General features: G+C 42.0%; 2 protein-coding genes across 3 annotated transcripts in view; one reads left to right on the top strand and one right to left on the bottom strand.

The window, feature by feature from the left end:
• The window catches only part of LOC309358234 (interleukin-36 receptor antagonist protein-like), a 47980-nt gene that overhangs the window by 9122 nt on the left and 19164 nt on the right, over positions 1-19694 (top strand). The window lies entirely within an intron of this gene.
• Positions 6794-15495, bottom strand: LOC309358236 (interleukin-36 receptor antagonist protein-like). 2 transcript variants are annotated; one of them, XM_081891207.1, is made up of 5 exons: positions 15268-15495; positions 14570-14766; positions 14351-14473; positions 12548-12687; positions 6794-7824 (listed from the first exon to the last, which is right to left on the bottom strand). In XM_081891207.1, the coding sequence occupies exons 2-5, from the start codon at positions 14655-14657 to the stop codon at positions 7609-7611; spliced, it is 567 nt and encodes a 188-aa protein (XP_081747333.1). In that variant the 5' UTR covers positions 14658-14766; positions 15268-15495; the 3' UTR covers positions 6794-7608. The 2 variants fall into 2 exon arrangements, with proteins under 2 accessions (XP_081747333.1, XP_081747334.1); XM_081891208.1 differs by having other exon boundaries at positions 14570-14701.

Below are 19694 nucleotides of genomic sequence, written 5' to 3'. Positions count from 1 at the left end.
GGACCTTCACACTATTTTGTTACATTTGGGACCTAATAAAGATTTCTGGCCAACACCGTAGATTTTGACCCTACATATTTGTTGTTATCAACACTAAAACCCGCCAACACCAAATATTAAAATGACTGGGGGCTCACACTATTGTGAAATTGCAAAATGTATTTCCCATTTCCTCACTCACTAGCTGGTAACTTTCCAGCTCTTGTGCCTTGGCTGTGTGAGAGTGATTTTATCTTTGCCTTCGTGGTTGAAATGGAAAAAGAGTATTTTGGCAATACTCCAGGAGAAGGGACAGAAGCAAGTTTTTACTTTCATCTGGATTCACCAAGGCTCCAACCTGGCATCTCTGTATTTGTATTTTGTTGTTGTTGTAAACATTCCCAAGAGTGTAGGGAGTTGATTCCTCCTGCCTTAGGAAACTACCCTGCCTGGACTATCTTTTGATTTCGTTAATTGTTGTCGTTTAGTCGTTTAGTCGTGTCTGACTCTTCGTGACCCCCTGGACCACAGCACGCCAGGCACTCCTGTCTTCCACCGCCTCCAGCAGTTTGGTCAAACTCATGTTCGTAGCTACAAGAACACTATCCAACCATCTCGTCCTCTGTCGTCCCCTTCTCCTTGTGCCCTCCATCTTTCCCAACATCAGGGTCTTTTCCAGGGAGTCTTCTCTTCTCATGAGGTGGCCAAAGTATTGGAGCCTCAGCTTCAGGATCTGTCCTTCCAGTGAGCACTCAGGGCTGATTTCCTTAAGAATGGATAGGTTTGTTCTTCTTGCAGTCCAAGGGACTCTCAAGAGTCTCCTCCAACACCATAATTCAAAAGCATCAATTCTTCGGCAATCAGCCTTCTTTATGATCCAGCTCTCACTTCCATACATCACTACTGGGAAAACCATGGCTTTAACTATATTTGTATTATTAATGCATATTAAGAATAGATGAAGCTTCCTTTAAACAAGTCCAGAGTGCTTCTCTTTCACCACTAACTTTGGAAAACCTTCACACTAGAGAAATTAGGGGAAGGGTCTCCAAGCTGCATAGAGCTGTAACGTCATGCTTTAACAGTCTAACTGTAAGGCACCAACCCATCTAAATATTTCTTTTTTTTAAAGCCTGCAACCATTGTCTGAGGCTTCACCTTATACCACCTAAGGATTTTTGAACCTTGATTATGGTGTTCAGAATCATCACATGTGAGTAACCTAACAAGTTTACTTGCAGGGTTTTAGAGAGCTTCCTGGGAGAGTTTTTAATCCAAGCCCGGTGGTCAATTGGCAGACCAACTCTGCATTATGAAGATGACTGCAAATGTGACATGAAGGCTGACAACGTCAACACTGCATTGTGGGAATCCATTGCAGACCACCACAGTGCCTGGAGACAGACAGTCAAGTTGTGTATCCATAGCCGTGACCAGAGAAGAAATGACCACTGTGAGGAACGCAGACAGAAGAAACACTATGGTGCATCCGCAGCAGTACAACCGGACGCCTTCATCTACCCTAGCTGAAACAAAACATGTCTCTCTTGCATTGGTCTCCACAGCACCAGCAGGCACTGTAATTCTCCAACAGTTTGTCCTCACCCCCTAAGGTACACTGACCCATTGTCTCCCAAGACAGACAGATGCCAAGTATGGATAGCAGCAACATTCTGATTTTTTTCCCTAACACCAGTGGATCTGATCTATTAGAAATGGCTGCAGGTTTCAAAATAAAACAAAGTGATTTCAGCAGCTCTTTGCTTGGCTCAAAAAGGGCGCTCATGAACCAACCCAGAAACATCATGGATTCAAAAGAAAAAGGCCCTTAGCTCTCTCCAGATCTACTGGAAATAATGAACCTCTTTTGGTTTTGTTTTTTTTTTTTTACAAAGCTCTGTAATGCATGTTTCCTAAGAAATTATGAATGCTTAATAAAAAATGAAAGGCTTGTTGTATCAATAAGACAGTGTGGCTGTTGGATGAGCATATCTCCACCCCCGGGAACTTTAATTACCTGTTTGCTTTATTCTTTTTCTTTTCTCAGTTTTACAGCAAAGACAAAAAATAACTGAAACCAGTAAAAGCAAACTCACAAAGCTTTCAATTAAAAGGACAGTAGGCCTTAAAAGTCTGCATAGTGCTTTACCTCTGCAGACTGGGCAGGCTTCCACTGCAATGATGTCCTCTTGCAAAAAGACTACCAACCTATGAGGTCTGAAAAATCAGGAAAGGGTGGTGCAAGAGCCTATTTTGTGATATAGACAAAGCGATTTGGAATGCTTGCTGAGGAAATGGGATCCTGGGTTTTGCCTCCATCCAATGTGCTTCTAAAGTTTCATTCCTCCTTCTCCATTATTTCCACCATCACCATCATCAACAACAACACTGGCTAACTGGTGTGAACTAGGGCTAACTGGTGTGAATTGGCTAACTCAGATATGTGGAGATTTATTTGGTCGTAGGATACTAACTGTCAGAATATTTCCCACATGACACTGCTAAGCTCCTGAACAGAATTTGGATCAATATCTCCACTTTGTGGAATAAAGGAGGAACAGCACTTCCATAATTCCGTGTTTTATTCTGCTTTTCTCTTGTACATGGCTTTATGCTCTATAAATTTGTATAATACTAATAATGCAGTCCAGGGGTGAGGAACCCATGACACTCCAGATGTTGATTCAGGTGGATAGCCTTGTTGATCTGTCATAGTCATAATAAATAACAAGATGAAAGATGAAACAAAGATGAAAGATTCCAGATCAACTAAATATAAGCTTTCAAGATATGAGCTTTCGTGTGTAATACACACTTCTGTCAGATACTCTGAAGCGGAGGTCACTTCAACCTTATAACTGTTGATGACTGTTATCGCAGTTGGTTCCACAGGGAAGGGCAAAGGATTTTTAAAGCGATAGAGGACCAAAATTAGCTTTAGTATGTATAATGAGACATGAATCCAATATCTCTATTCAGACCAGGTCTCTCCATAGTTTTTAGTTTGGTAAGGTAAAGGTAAAGGTAAAGGTACCCCTGCCCGTACTGGCCAGTCTTGCCAGACTCTGGGGTTGTGCGCCCATCTCACTTAAGAGGCCAGGGGCCAGCGCTGTCCGGAGACACTTCCGGGTCACGTGGCCAGCGTGACATCGCTGCTCTGGCGAGCCAGAGCTGCACACGGAAACGCCGTTTACCTTCCCGCTAGAAAGCGGTCCCTATTTATCTACTTGCACCCGGAGGTGCTTTCGAACTGCTAGGTTGGCAGGCGCTGGGACCGAGCAACAGGAGCGCACCCCGCCGCGGGGATTCGAACCGCCGACCTTTCGATCGGCAAGCCCTAGGCGCTGAGGCTTTTACCCACAGCGCCACCCGCGTCCCGGTTTGGTTTGGTAATGAGTTGTAATTCAGCAACTTCTCTTTCAAGTGTATTTCTAAAATTCTTTTTCAATAAGACAGCCACTCTAAGATCCTGCACAGAATGGACTGGGAGATTGAAGGGCTCTCCTATTGGTTCCCCTGTTTTATGATTCCTGGTGTCAGATTTATGCCCATTTATCCTTTGGTGTAAAGTTTTCCTTTTTGTCCAATATAAAGAGCTGAAGGGCACTGTTGGCATTTGATAGCATACATAATGTTGGAAGATGAACAATTAAATAGGCCTGAGATGGTATGTGTCCGGGAACTGCCATCGGCTCAGGAGCGAGGGGGGAAGGCGGATGGATTACAGAGAGCCCCCCAAAGATCGTGGGAAGCAGCACTTCCTCAGCGGAGGAAGGAAGCCACGCCTCTAGTAGGGAGGAGATGTAGGGCTCGGAGGAGGCGAGGTGGTGCCAGGACACCTTGCTGAGCAAAGCGGGGAGGAGAGAGGTCCACCTTTACCCAAGCCTTCCTTGCGCAGTAGGCTTTCACGCAGAGAGGGGAGGCGTAGGCTGGGGGTCAAGAGACTACTCTACTGGGGGTGATTTAAGGGCCGCCCACTCTCAGATTCTGCTAGTGAATGAGCAACAGTGGCGTAGCGTGGGGGTGCAGGGGGGGGGCGGCCGCACCGGGCGCAACATCTGGGGGTTAGGTTTAGGGGGCGCAAATCCACGGGTTGGGGGCGCAAATTACTTGCCTTGCCCTGGGTGCTGACAACCCACGCTACGCCACTGATGAGCAAGACATGGAATAGAGGCACTCCACCTTGTAAAGGTTTTTTAGCACCAATAATAAAGCTTTAGAACAGACCAGTGAGGCATCTTGCCTGATCGCTCTCAAGCAACCACCCGATAGCCATTACAGTATGTTTGATGTTATTGGGGCCAATAAGGATGCTGTCTGGGTGTACATGGCAACAAAGTTGGCATCTAGATTTATTGCAGGCTCTTGTGCCAGTGTCCATGTTAATTCTGGTTGTTGTGTTATTGTGTGTGAGGAGCTGTTTAAGATTGGGTGGCTTTCTGTAGGCAATGAAAGGTTTTCCTCCCAGAGCTCCAGATGTTGGTGGACTCTAACTACTGTCAGCCCAAGCCAGCCAGGGGTGATGGTGACTAGAGTCCATCACATAGAGTCCAACCTTTGTGCAAACAAATAAGGACGTGCACTGTTATATAACCACCCTACAAGCAAATCAGAACAAATGTTCAATGAAGAGCGGACATTGTATAACCTCTGCCCAAGCAAATAAATGAACAGGTTATCTAGGGGAGCCCTTAGACTAAAGATGCCACTTTCCCTCCATCTATATGAGTTTGAAAATTTCTGTGCAGCTGCACCTCCAACTTCACCCCCAATGAACTATGGTCCCCGCCCTGATAGAATAAGTTGTCCAAAACAGGTGAAGGGTCTGCAAAATTCAAGCAGGAAGCCCAGGTGGATTTTACCTCTTGTATTCAAAAGGTGTTCAGGATTAGAAACACCTCTGAATCCATATAACCAAATTTATTTATTTTTAGTCTTTGGGAGAGAGAGATGGAGACAGAGCCTTGTATAAGTTGATTGCATATGGGATGTGCAAATGATTTTCACTTTTGCATTGGTAAAGGACCTAACTAGGCCCATCCAAACACTGAGTTTTTTAACTGATTGGAAATCCCAACAAGCCTTATCCCTTCTGCTGCAGTGACCCCCTACATTCATGGAAATGACCTTGGCATTATCAGCACCACACTCTAACCAACTGAATCGAGTTTTTGTATTTCCTTGGGAGGCATGTATTATGGAGCTTTATTTTAAGGAGGTGATGAAATCATTTCTCTTCTTTAGAACAAAAGGGCCATTTTTCGTAGATCAGAAGTAGTGTTCTTTTAGCAAGAAGTGTTTCCTGGGCTTCAACTCTCACCAGCCTCAACAAGCAATGACCAGAGCTAATTAGTGCCTAGCTAGAGAAGTAAAGGGATGGGTTGTCCCATGGAGGATGAGGATACTTGGCTCTTGTCTTTTTCTCTTTGTATAGCCAGTGTAAAAACCAGTGCACACACACACACTCACACACAAACCAGTCACCTTTGGGGACAACTCTGTCAGTTTACATTTCTTAGTGCAGAAAGTATTGATCTGATGTGTAGAGATCTTTCCTATCCTAATTAATTCAAGAGGATTCATGAAGCTTCTCTGTGTGAAAGAAACAAGCAGAAGGTTCATGGTGTTTGGGTTATTCCTTCAGAGAAGCTGAGTACAGCTGGATTAAACTGGTTCTGTTCTCTCTTCTGTCAAGGTCATGCTGACTATAATAATAGGCCAGAAGGAGCCTGGGTTTCACTTTCTCTTTCTATCTCTTTTCCTTCTGGTGTGTTGTTCTATACATTGTATGCTTAGTGTTAAGGTCTGGACTTATTATAAGTTACTGTAAGTTACTTATGTGACCATGGGGTCACGAAGAGTCGGACACGACTAAACGATTAAACAACAACAACAACTGAAAGTTTAAGTTAAGTCTGCTGCAACTGGATTTCTTATGGACAGGGGCAATCCTGAATGTATTGGATTTGTGACCATTATGCTCATTTTGCCTTCAGTAGCAGTAAAGCCCTGCTGGATGAAATACAATTGCCTCTGGTCTATTTTTGGAGAATCCTGCAACATGTTAAAGTTTTTACTCTTTTTAAAAAGATTTTACATTGGAACCTACTCTGGATAAATATGGAGTAGATTTTCATGTCAAACTCACCCCATGCACTTGGAGTTTTATGGTCTCTGCGGGAGTGATGCCGGAAGGCCTCTCTTCTGGAGGAGGCTGGGACAGAGACAGGAGGAATTGCCTCCCCTTATCCTGGCAGGGGCTGGTCACCTTTCCATCTGCAGGCATTTGCCAGAGATTTTCTTATTTAGCGGTTCTGTTTATGTTTGAATTTCACAAAGTGACCAATAGGTCAACCCAGACATGGGAGTCAGTGTTTTATTTCAGCTATCAGCTGCAATCAGTCTTGGAATTTGCTTTAAAACTTTTGTTTACAAGGGTGTATATAAAGATCCAAGTTTCTTGGCACAAATTATTCCACTCTTGCTGTGTCACTTAGCCAGGCTATAACCTGGGTTCTGACCCTGTTATCCTTCCTGGCTTTTCCTTCCTGACTTTTCCTTTACTGCCTCTACTCTCTTGCCTCCCTGGATCCCTGCTGAAGCAGAGATCCTTATTCCAGTTCCAGATCTTCACAGCTTCAGAGTTGGTGACTGGACCAAGGGAGCAAATGATCAAAAGCAATTATGTGTAAAGTTATCTGCTATTGAGTCAATAAATGCCAATTGTGTTGTGCAATTGCCCAATAGTGAGAGGACCTCCCTCAACAGCATTCTTTGGTGTTGGCTATCTTTGGTATTAAAGATACAAAACCCACAGTTGGGGGATACCTTTATTAGGAGCAAAATGTCACAAAACAGAGATCAAGTGTGTCAAGAACTCTGGACTCTTCATCAAGCACAATGATTCACCAGCATCCCTGACTATTGGCCATGCTTGATGGGACTTATGGTGCTGGCTGGAGCTGACATGGAACCCTACAGATGTGGTTAGACTCCCAACATTCATCAGCCTGTGCATGAATGGCCAATTGTTTTCTTTTCTTGGTAATGGACTGGATGAGAGCCAACAAACTGAAGGTCAACTCAGATATGACGGAGGGTTCCCTGTACCAGATGGGTGGGAGGTTGCCTGCTCTCGGTGGAGTTACACTCCCTCTGAAGGAGCGGGTATGCCGCTTGGAGGCCCTTTACTCCCTCTGGAGTAGCAGACCCTTTACTCCCTCTGAAGGAGCAGGTTCGTAGCTTGGATCCTTTGCTGTCACTCGAGGCTCAGGTGGCCTCAATGGCCCAGAGTGCCTTCCATCAGCTTCAGCTAGTGGCTCAGCAGCCGCCCTATCTGGACAGGGAAAGCCTAACTACTGTTGTCTATGCTTGGGTAACCTCTAGGTTAGATTATTGCAGTGCATTATACATAGGGCTGCCTCTGATTGCCAATGGAGTTTCAGTAGGACTTTTTAAAAAAATTGTAAAACAGGCGTGGAATTGTGGGGTATTGAACTTAAGGCTGGAAAAATAATAAACTGAGAGGGACCAAAACTGATAGATTCTCCCTTATATATCTCTCCAGGACTTCATTCTACCGCACACCTATACAGAATATATAGAATGGCAACAGCACCTCCCTCCCCTTTAATAATAGTTTTCCATGTAAAATTCAGTGATCTCAGCACCTCCTTGGTGGCTCAGTCCAACAGGCTTGTTTGGCTCCGGCGAAGTGCTGAGGAACCATCCGGGGAATGCTAAAGATTCAAAGCTGCCAGTTTCCTTGCCACTGGAAGTCTTGCAGAGGAAAGTGAAGTTCTTGGATTCCTGTTTTTTATTATATAGATCCATAATTTGTTCTCCCTTAAAAGAAAAGAAATGTTTTCACAACAATCGAAAAAAATATTTAACAGTGGTACCTCTGTTTTCAAACATCTCAGAAGTCGAACGTTTGGGTTTTTGAACGCCTTTTAGAAGCCGAACATTCCACGCAGCTTCCAGATTCTAAGTATAGGAAGCAATCCTAAGTATAGGAAGCCAGTAGAACTCACACAAGCCGGCCTAAGTTACCCCTGCTCCCAACTCCATTATATTGGTGGCAAGGGAAAAAATATAGGTATTCAAAGAGAATTCCTGGATGACAAGATGCAGGTTTGGGGCAAGCACTCTTTGGTGAGAGAACCCCATCAGAAATTTAAAATCACAAAATATGCAGCAAAGTAAAGGGTGGAAATATAGACTGTTAGACCTTTAAAATGTGCCTTTCTAAGTTCCTTCAAAGTTTGTCTCTTTCCCTAAAGGCCACACATTTAGTAAGTTAAAATTGGTTTACTTACAAACACTTCAAAGGCCAGTTCATGTGCTTTTCCATACGTCAGTCAGAAGACACAGGCAGTAAAACTTGGCTTGGTTACAGTAGTGAAAACTCCTAAATTATTGGTACAGGAACTCAAGGGAGGCTTGTTAGAGCAGCCAGCTCAGACCTCATATGTTGAGCTTCTTATATAGGCTAGGAGTGACCAATATACTTGATTAACTTCCTCTCAACAAAAGGAGGAGTGACCTAGCTAGGTCTAGCAGAACAGCTTAATTAGGGTGTTAACCTCTTCATGCATTGATTAAATTTAAGCATGTTGGTCACATGAGGCTGGTTATCCCACACATTCAGGAGTGGGTTTATTGCCGGCTGAGCCAGCCCAAGCCTGGCAGAATCAAAACAACCTTTTAAATAGACATCAAGGTAAAAGTTCCACTGGGCTGCCATGTGATACGACTGAATTGAAAAAGGGGTGGAATTGGTTGGGTCTTTCTGTGCCCCATACTTCCAACCCCCATGCCCCCTTTTAATGAAAGGGTTGGGGCTATGCTGCTTTTATTGTAATGATTTGTATGGTTTTTAGTCCATAATGGGACAGGGAGAAGGAGGTGGTGGCAAGGCTGGTGTTGTGCAAAGGCACTAGAAAGAGCACCAGATTGGGCCTTTTTATTAGCCAAAATGAGTATCAAAAAAAAATTAGAGCTCAGAAGAAAAAAGAAATTCTGAATGAAATAGTAAAAAACAAAAAGAGCTAAAAAAGGAAACCATTAAACAGACAGTCAAAATACTACAATCACAGTATTCAATGATAATTAACCAAGAAGTGGAATGGAAAATTAAAATATTAAAACAAAAGAATTTTGAGTACGCGAATAAGCCAGGGAAATTATTATCATGGCAATTAAATAAAATGAAAACTAATAATTTGATTAATAAGTTAAAAGTAAATGATAAAATAATAGGCAACTTGAAAGAGATTAGGAATCAATTTGTTAAATATTTTACAGATTTATATCGTAAGGGCCCAGGAAACAAAATAGACATTGAAAGATATTTACAACAAAACAGGTTGCCAAAAATTCCAAACAAATAGCTAAATATATTAAATGTTCCAATTAGCAATTTAGAAATTTTAAAAGTTATCAAACAAACCAAAACAAGTAAAGCCCCAAGCCCGGACAGGTTGATGGCAAAATATTATTAAAAATTTCAAAAATGATTAGCCCAACCATTACAAGATGTAATGAATTAAATATTAACAACAGGGAAGATACCAAAGATCCGAGAAGAGGCATATATCACTTTAATTCCAAAACAAGAGGCAGATAGAATGGAAGTTAAAAATTATAGACCAATCTCATGATTAAATTATGATTATAAAATATTTGCTAATATCTTAGGAAAGAGAATGAAAGGCCTGTTGTTAGAAATAATTCACCAAGACCAATCAGGATTCCTCCCAGGCCGTCAAATGAAAGAAAATATTAGAAATATATATAAAAAAATGAATATTTGAAAGTGAGAAATGATAAACAGGCAGCAATGATGTTCATTTATGCTGAAAAAGCTTTTGATAATGTCTCATGGACCTTTATGTTGAAGGTCCTAGAGAAGATGAATTTTGGAATGACATTTGTAAGAGGAATATAAACTATCAACCTTGCCTTTTGCCTGGAATAGATAATTAATAATACTATCAATGAAGAATGTAAAATTATGAAGGGTACAAGACAAGGTTGTCCTCTCTCCCCACTATTGTTTATTTTAGTTTTAGAAGTCCTGATGCATAATATTAGAGCAGATGAAAAAATTAGAGGAATTAACGTAGGAATTAAGGAATTCAAACTGAAAGCATTTGCTGACGATTTAGTATTTACAGTAGGAGATCCAATAATCTCACTTGAACAGGTTATACAGAAGATACAAGAGTTTGGACAAATTGCTGGTTTCAAACTCAATAAAAAACAAGACGAAATTATTAGTTAAAAACATACTGAAACATGACAAAGAAAAAATTCAACAAGAAATAGGCATAAATATTCATAACAAAGTGAAATACTTAGGGATCTGGTTAACACCAAGGAATATTAATATATATAAGGATAATTATGAAAAAAAACCTGGAAATTAAAAAAAAGGAAATTGGAAATTTGGAATAGAATGAACTTATCTTTGTTAGGAAGTATATCAGTTATTAAGATGAATGTATTGCCAAAGATAGGGATGCGGGTGGCGCTGTGGGTTAAACCACAGAGCCTAGGGCTTGCCGATCAGAAGGTCGGCAGTTCGAATCCCCGTGATGGGGTGAGCTCCCGTTGTTCGGTCCCTGCTCCTGCCAACCTAGCAGTTTGAAAGCACATCAAAGTGCAAGTAGATAAATAGGTACCACTCTAGCGGGAAGGTAAATGGTGTTTTTGTGCGCTGCTCTGGTTCAAAAGAAGCGGCTTAGTCATGGTGGCCACATGACCCGGAAGCTGTACACCGGCTCCCTCGGCCAATAAAGCGAGATGAGAACCGCAACCCCAGAGTCGGCCACGACTGGACCTAATGGTCAGGGGTCCCTTTACCTTTTTATTGCCAAAGATGCTGTTTTTATTCCAATCAATCCTGGTAACAGGTAATATGGCATGCTTCAAAGATTGGCAAAAGGATATTTCAAAATTTATATGGCAGGGTAAGATGCCAAGAATAAAATACAAATTTTTAACAGACATTAAAGAGACAGGAGGCTTCTCACTGCCGGTTTTGAAATTATATTATGAAGCCTCATGCATTTGTTGGATTCGGGAATGGATAAAATTAAAAAATACAGAGCTATTAGATTTGGAAGGGCATGATAATAGATTCGGTTGGCACGCGTACTGGTGGCATGAAAAGGCAAGAATACATCAAAGCTTTCGAAACCATATTATCAGGAAGGCAATATTTAAAGTCTGGGGAAAGTATAAAGGATTATTGGAACAAAAAACACCATGGTGACTCTCTCCATTAGAGGCAATATCGGGGGAAATTAAATATGGACACTGAATGGGCTATGTACAGAGAGTTGTTAATTGAATCAGAAAACCACTTAAAATTGAAAGAATTTAAGGAAGTTAGAGAGAAAGTAACAGATTGGCTGTAATATTTTCAGTTAGATGAAATATTTAAGAATGATAAAAAGATATGATATCAGTATGAAATTTCAACTTTTCAGAGAGAAATAAGAGAAAACGATATGAAATTAATATGGAAAATGTACAATCTGTTGCTTGAATGGAAAACAAAAGATGAAGAGGCAAAATCAGTTATGATTAAATGGACACAAGTTGTGGGACACAATATCCAGATAGAGGAATGGGAAAAATTATGGAAGACAGATAAAATTTACAGCATGTGTGGCGATTGAAGAAAATTATATGGAAATGATGTATAGATGGTATCTAACTCCAGTCAAATTAGCTAAAACTAAAGAAAGTAAGTGTTGGAAATGTAAAACATCAGAAGAGACATTTTTTCACATGTGATGGGATTGTAAAATTGAAAAGAATTATTGGGAATTAATTTATAATGAAATGAAGAAGATGTTTAAAATAGCTTTTGTTAAAAAACCAGAAGCTTTCCTACTAAGTATTACAGGAGTGGATATATCAGCATTACAAAGGAACTTATTTATGTATGCAACAACGAATACTGTTGGCACAACATTGGAAAGAGCTAGGTGTACCAGCCAAAGAAGTTTAATTAATTCATCAAATTAATGGAATATGCTGAAATGGCAAAATTGACAATGAAACTAAGAGGAAGAGACAATGAATTTAAGGAAGATTGGAAGGACTTTATTGCATATATACAAAAGCAATGTATACATGTTAATACATTAGTAGGGTTATTGAACTCCTTGTAATTATATTATGAATGAACAATAAGTAATTTTAATGGTTTTTAAATTTATAATGGACATGTGGTATAATGATAAATAATGGAACTAAGGAAGGGGCTAGAGGGAAGTCAATTTTTTTTGTTCAGTTATGAATTTGTATTCTTGTTGTTTTATTTTTGTTATTTTTGGAAAATTAATAAAATATTATTATAAAAAAAGAAGCACCAGATTGGCATGATGTACACACACTGGCAGAGCCAATCTTGCCACTAAGGGAGGTCAGGTAAGCAGTGCGGGTGATTGTTTAGCACAGATTACGTCCAGTCTTAATCATACTGGTTGAAAGAAGAACAAACAGATAATTCTTATGAAATCAAAAGAGACGTTGAAGCGCAAATGAAACTCACCACTAACATTAGCCGAGGTTGACCACCAACTTCCACACAGGACAAAGTACGTTGCCCATCTTCATTACCCATAAAGATGGGGGATATTCTTTCGACTTTTCTCCCAATAGCATCATTAGGGGTCACAGTGACTAACCCCCCTAGAGGTGAGCAACTCAGTAACAGGATCAGCAGAGGGAGAGAGGGAGGAAGGGGGGGAGAGAGCATTATTGTTACAGGAGTCTTAGGTGAATGGAAGGCCGCCAATCAGATTGAAAGCTGTTGAAGTGACCCATAAGAACAAATACAAGTAGTGTTCAACCCCTATACTAGAAGTATGTCCAATGTTCATATCATGAAAGGTCCACTGCATAGCACAGGAGCTTGCACAGAGCACAGACAATTCTATATCTTGAAGTGACCTTCAGTCCTCTTACAATTTTTACCAAAAGAAATATTGATAACTTCTAAAATGGGTACTAAGCTCAGAGGTAGCACACATTGTTCTGCAGGCATGTGCTCTGCCAATGAACTACAGCCCTTGCCTGCCAACCATTATAACAGGTGTGGGGAACCTTTATCCCTCCCAACATGGCTGAACTACAGCTCCCAACACCATTCGCTATTGGCCATGCCTCTAGGGGCAACTGGAGGGTCAAACTTTCCCTGCACCTGCATTAGAGGCTTGTTTCCTAACATTGTTCTTTGTTGCTTCTGTGCAGTGCCTGCTGCATGCATCTTGTCCATGGTGCCTCATTTTAGTCCATACTGGCTTTTCCCTCTGCAATCTCAGAGTTATTTGTTCCATTTGGGGAGCTGTTCTCAAGCTGGATGGGTTTTTCCAATTGAAACAATAGCCCCAAATTTGCACCCTTCCAGCTGTGTCTTCCTTCTAAGGCTTGCTAACTGTCCAAATGTGTAGATCTGAAAGAAGGGAGCCACAGAAAGATATTTCAATATAAGGCTGTGGTGAGTCCGCTATGGAGACCACTCACCACAGTTGCAACACACATGCAACATCTTTTCCTGTAGCATGAAGACGGCATTTTCTAGGCTGATGAGAAGCAACGCTTGCACAATGCTGATTGACTGGCTCCATCTGTCATCTCTAGCTGAAGCAGGAATGGAGGACCTGTGCCTCCCTCTCATGGTTGTTCTTAGACGTCAACTTCCAGCCGACATGGCCAATGGTCCATGCAATATCTGGAGGGGCACAGGCTCCCCATCTCCAAGTTAAAAAGTTCATGTGGCAGGTGGTATGACAGATCATTCTCTGTCTGATACCCTTGGAGAACCACTGCCAATTGGAATAAGTGGGACAAGATGGACTAGCCTTGGAATAAGAAAGATGGACCAGTGATCTGGGCATGATGGAGCAATGGTTTGACTAGGTCTAAGGCACCTGCCTATGCAACTAGTGACTAAAGGCATTGCATTAGAACAGACTCAGCCCAGAACTCTCCTCTTCCCCATTTCACAGTGGTTCTCATGAACCCCATGGATAAGTCCCACAAGAGGATTGCTGAGCCTTATTTAAGAAGATGCTGTCGGCCCTGCCACTAGGCAGAGTGGGGCACTCACTTCAGGCAGCACACACACACACACACACACACGGTCTGGCCCACAGAGGAATCTCTGTTGGAGTGAACTGGCCCAGGTGAGGTAAACCTTGCCAACCCCTGCATCCTTTGCCTCAGGCAGAAAAATGTCTTGGACCAGCCCTGCCAAATCAGACACCTCCCTGAAACTAGATTACCTAGTTCCACTTGAGAACAGCCAGCCACCTGGAGTGGAGGAGCTGAGAAGCATGGTAGGAGCCGTTACCTGGTGAATTGGAATTTCTAGGAGCTGAGATCAGCTGGCCGCCCACTGACAAGAGGAACTTCTGGTTAATATCCCAAATTTTGAAGTACCAGGGACTTGGTAATGTATGGATCACACCCATGCCTAGATGGTTAAAAATACCCCAAGAAATCTATTGTCATAATGCTTTTGGCATAGTTTGAAAACTTAGCTTGAGCGATGTAAAGAATTCTTTTTCACCTGGACGTCGCATATTGAAATGATTGAATAAATTGTTCATTTCCTGTTGCACGGTTTTCTGGGGTTTCATCATTTCAGCCTCCCCCATTTCTTCTTGAGGAGGGGTTGAGGTTCAGATTTCTGCAGGGGGAGCTTTTAAGAGAGAGAGATTTCAGAGGCTGCAATCCCCGATGAGCTTCCGGTTTGGTTTATTTAGTCTCTGGATCATAGAATGGTGGAGTTGAAAAGGACCATGAGGTTCATCTAATCCAATCCCTTACAATATAGGAATCTCAACTAAAGCACCCAAGACAGATGGCCATCCAAGCTCCGCTTAAAAACCTCCAAGGAAGGAGAGTCCACCATCTCCCAAGGGAATCCGTTCCACTGTCCAACACAGCCCATAGTTTGAAGATGCCTTGTTTCGAAAGATATATCTTGCACAAAAAGAAGCATGATAGATGGGGAACATTGGCAAGAGGAAAGGCCAGATACAAATCCATTGCTTCACAGATGATTTGGCAGTGGAAGCAGACAATCTAGCCTACTGGTCCTTAACCTGGTGCCTTCCAAATATTGTGGACTCCAACCCAGCTTAGGCAACATTCATAGAAGATGGGAATAGCAGTCCAATAATATCTGGAAGGCAGCAGGTTGTAGACGACTAACATTTCAACACAGAGACAGGCAATTCAGATAAGTAATTAAGGAAGTGGTACCTGCGCTGGTGCGATAAAGTCCTGTGCCTTGGGAGAGATCCTTCTCTCTCTGCTCTCCCCTGGGATTTGCACAGCATTATATTGCTGCTCAGTGAGGCTGGTAGGTGTGGTTTGCATGCTTCATGCTTATTTACATGTCAGATTCTTGGCACTTGAAATACTAATTTAACCAGTTTTTCAGGTCTATCAGCTGCACAAAACTTCACAGGCTCTTTGGGAAATGCCTAGTTGGATCATTCTGCCATGCTGCTTGCGTAAGTCTATTGCATACAGGATGTGCTACCAAGTTTCACACTTGCGTTGCTAAAAGAACTAACTAGGAAGACTTGGATTCCTAGTGTATTAATTGATTGAGATTGACCAACAAGCCTCATCCCCCATCTCAATTAAATGCTGTTGCTTCCTCATTCCTTTGGCTGCTTTGATCTCCAGCATTAATTGCTAGCAGCCTGGCACTGACTGTTACAAAGTAAGGAATCCAAATTTCCAGAGACAAAGGCTTGAAGCGTCTTTATTCCATCAACTCCCTGAAGGAATACTCCATTCCACCCTTCTCCAAACACTTATCCCCACCTTCTCCTCTCTTCCAGATCTGCTCTGGTCAAGAGTTGGGGGTGAGGCTGACGTTTTCTGGGCTCATAGTCTGCACCAACCACATGAACAAGAACAACCTGGAAGGCTCTTGTGCTCAGCTTAACAAATGGTAGCACATTGGGCATTATGCATCTTCCACACTCGAAAATGACATTAAAACTAACTACCTTGAAAGAACTTCTTGAAAAGGTTGGCTCCGATCCTACTTAGAATGCTAAGAATGAAACCGCATCCTGAACATTATGAAGATTCCTTTGATTACAACACATTCATTCCTTTGCTTCCTCAGTACCTGAATAACATTTGCTGGGGACTAGGGACTAGGGTAGAATGCTAAATGAACAGATCATCTAGGGGAGCCCTTAGACTAAAGAAGCCACTTTCCTTCCATCTATGAGTTTGAAAATTTCTGTGAAGCTTCAACTTCACCCCCCAATGAACTATGGACCCTGCCCTGATAGAATAAGTTGTCAAAACCAGGTGAAGGGTCTGCAAAATTCAAGCAGGAAGATGTAAGGGAGGTTTGATTGCTTTCTCCCTGAAGCCAGTGCAGCATATAGCTTGAAATCAAAGAGTTACCAGAACCAGTTACTGTATGTAGAAACGCCTTTGCCTATGAAATCTCCTGCGGGGTTTATTCTTAATGCTTGTTGCCAGTTTTAGAAGCATTTTTATTCTCCTTGCACCATTTAAATACCAGATGGACTCCAATCACCATAAATGCATGTACAGTGGTACCTCAGGTTAAAAACTTAACTCATTATGGAGGTCCGTTCTTAACCTGAAAATGTTCTTAACCTGAAGCACCACTTTAGCTAATGGGGCATCCCGCTGCAGCTGCACTGCCAAAGCATGATTTCTGTTCTCATCCTGAAGCAAAGTTCTTAACCTGAGGTAATATTTCTGGGTTAGCAGAGTCTGTAACCTGAAGCGTATGTAACCCGAGGTACCACTGTAGTTTTACGTTTTGATTACATAGAAATCCTGTTTGGGTGTTGCCTTCCATGGGATGTAGTCCATATCACACCCACAGAGCACCATGCTTACACAGATCAGTAGATGGTATAGAAAGCTGTCTAGAAAGCAGAAGGTTGGGGAAAGCTAACATTCTAACCAGTCAAAACAAAAAAAAAATCCTTCCAGTAGCACCTTAAAGACCAACTAAGTTAGTTCTTGGTATGAGCTTTCGTGTGCATGCACACTTCTTCAGATACACTGAAACAGAAGTTTCCAGACCCTTCTATATAGTGAGAAGGTGGGGAGGGGTATTACTCAGAAGGGTGGTGGGAATGGGTGATTGGCAGATAGCTGTGATGAGCCTGTTGGCGACTCTTAACGACTGCAATAGGTCTTACAGGAAAAAGCAAGGGGTGAGAAGGTGAAAAGTGGCTTTGTCATGTATAATGAGATAAGAATCCAAGGTCTTTGTTCAGACCAGGACTCTCCATGGTTTTAAGTTTGGTGATAAGTTGCAATTCAGCAGCTTCTCTTTCCAGTCTATTTCTGAAATTCCTTTGTAGTAAAACAGCTACTTTGAGATCATGTATAGAATGTCCTGGGAGATTGAAGTGTTCTCCTACTGGTTTCTCTGTCTTGTGATTCCTGATGTCCGATTTATGTCCGTTTATTCTTTGGCGTAAGGTCTGGCCTGTTTGTCCAATATAGAGAGCTGAAGGATACTGTTGGCATTTGATGGCATACACAATGTTAGACGATGAGCAATTAAATAGTCCCGAGATGGTATGTGTGATGTTGTTGGGGCCAGTAATGGTGTTGTCCAGGTGTATGTGGCAGCAAAGTTGGCATCTGGGTTTATTGCAGGCTCTGGTGCCAGTGTCCGTGTTAGGTCTGGTTGTAGTATTATTGTGGGTTAGGAGTTGTTTAAGGTTGGGTGGCTGTCTGTAGGCAATGAAAGGTCTTCCTCCCAGAGCTTGAGAAAGAGAACTGTCATTGTCCAGGAGAGGTTGTAGATCTCTGATGATGCGTTGTACTGTTTTAACTTGGGAGCTGTATGTGATGACTAGAGGTGTTCTGTTATTTTCTTTTTTGGGTCTGTCTTGCAGCAAGTTCTCTCTGGGTATCAGTCTGGCTCTGTTGATCTGTTGTCTAACTTCATCTGCTGGGTATTTTAGTTCTAAAAAGGTTTGCTGTAGATCTCTTAGGTGAGAGTCTCTGTCTGTAGAATTGGAACAGATGCGGCTGTAACGTAGTGCCTGGCTATATACAATGGACTGTTTGGTATGTTTGGGATGGTAGCTAGAGGCATGTAGATATGTTTGTCGGTCGGTTGGTTTACGGTATAAGGTGGTGTCTATGCGCCCATCCTGTATTTTTATAGTAGTGTCCAAAAAATGTATTTCTTGCATAGATTGATTCATTGTTAGGTTGATTGTGGGGTGAAAATCATTGAATTTCTGGTGGAAGGTGTCCAGGGTCTGTTGACCATGTGTCCAGATGATAAAAATATCGTCAATGTATCGCAGGTACAAGAGAGGTTTGAGTGGGTAGGAGTTTAGGAAACGTTCTAAATCTGCCATGAAGATGTTGGCATACTGTGGGGCCATGCGGGTGCCCATAGCTGTGCCGCTGATCTGAAGGAACAGGTCATCGCCGAATTTGAAGTTGTTGTGGGTAAGGACAAATTGGCAGAGTTTGGTGGCAAAGTCCGCTGTGGTTTTATCTGAAATGGTGTTCCTTATAGCTTGTAAACCATCGTTGTGTGGGATGTTGGTATACAGAGATTCCACATCCATAGTAGCTAGTATAGTATACAATATATATATAGTATACAATACAATATAATATATAGTATACAATACTATACTAGCTACTATGGATGTGGAATCTCTGACTATGGCAGACCAACACGGCTACCTATCTGTAATTCTAACCAGTGCCAGATTTAGGGCAGTGTGGGTGTGGAAGGATTGAAGGAAGGCTATATTTATGCAGGTACCTACTGAGAAGATTCATAAAAAGCAACTGCACCAAAATGAAGTTTTGTGAAAATAAGAAATATTTAAGGGGAGGTGCCAAATTATAGCTTTGCTCAGGGCGACATATTACCAAAGTCTGCCCCCTGTTCTAACACACGGGTAGAAAGTCCAGAGCAATAACTGAAGGCGCTGATGTGAGAAAGTACTGTGCCTTAGTGTGAAAGATCCCTCTCTGAAGTCTCTCCTGGACTTTACGCAACATTTCATAGCTGCTTAATGGCACTGGTGGGTGTGATTTGCATGCTCAAGGAAACTTTATGTACCAGGATGCTTGAGTAAGGCTTGTGGCATCCCATTGTTCCCAGAAGCTGACACTTGGAAAAGTGAAGCAAAACAACAAGCTTTTACAGGCAAAAGTCTCCTCCCTCACCTTCTTCAGCATCTCTCAGGCCCTTTTGAGAATGCCCAGGTGGATTTTACCTCTTGTATTCAAAAGGTGTTCAGGATTAGAAACACCTCTGAATCCATATAACATTTTTTTTTAGTCTTTAAGAGAGAGAGGTGGAGACAGAGCCTTCTGCAATGCTGGTTGTATAAGTTGGTTTTTGTTAGAAATGAAATAATGGCCCCCAAGACTTAATGCTTTGAAAGTCTTAAAAATAAAATTATCTTGGACAATATTGGTAAATTAGGAAGGCTTTATTAGGTCATTTGCGCAGATGGGTGCGTGCTGTAGCATGGGATGCCGACCAGCAGCACACCGATCAAGAATTATACACGGGTTTTTAAAGTCTGTAGTCACTCTCTCTCTCTCTGCTCCCTCACAGAGAAGATGTGGAAAACCCCAATTGGTCAAAGACAAGCTGTATATGACATAGGAACATTTTCAAGCTAAGA

Source organism: Podarcis melisellensis (genome assembly GCF_964234715.1).
Source record: "Podarcis melisellensis genome assembly, chromosome: 15".
NCBI classification, from domain to species: domain Eukaryota; kingdom Metazoa; phylum Chordata; class Lepidosauria; order Squamata; family Lacertidae; genus Podarcis; species Podarcis melisellensis.
The sequence above is the reverse complement of the archived record's forward strand: the minus strand, read 5'-3'. Positions and strand labels throughout refer to the sequence as shown.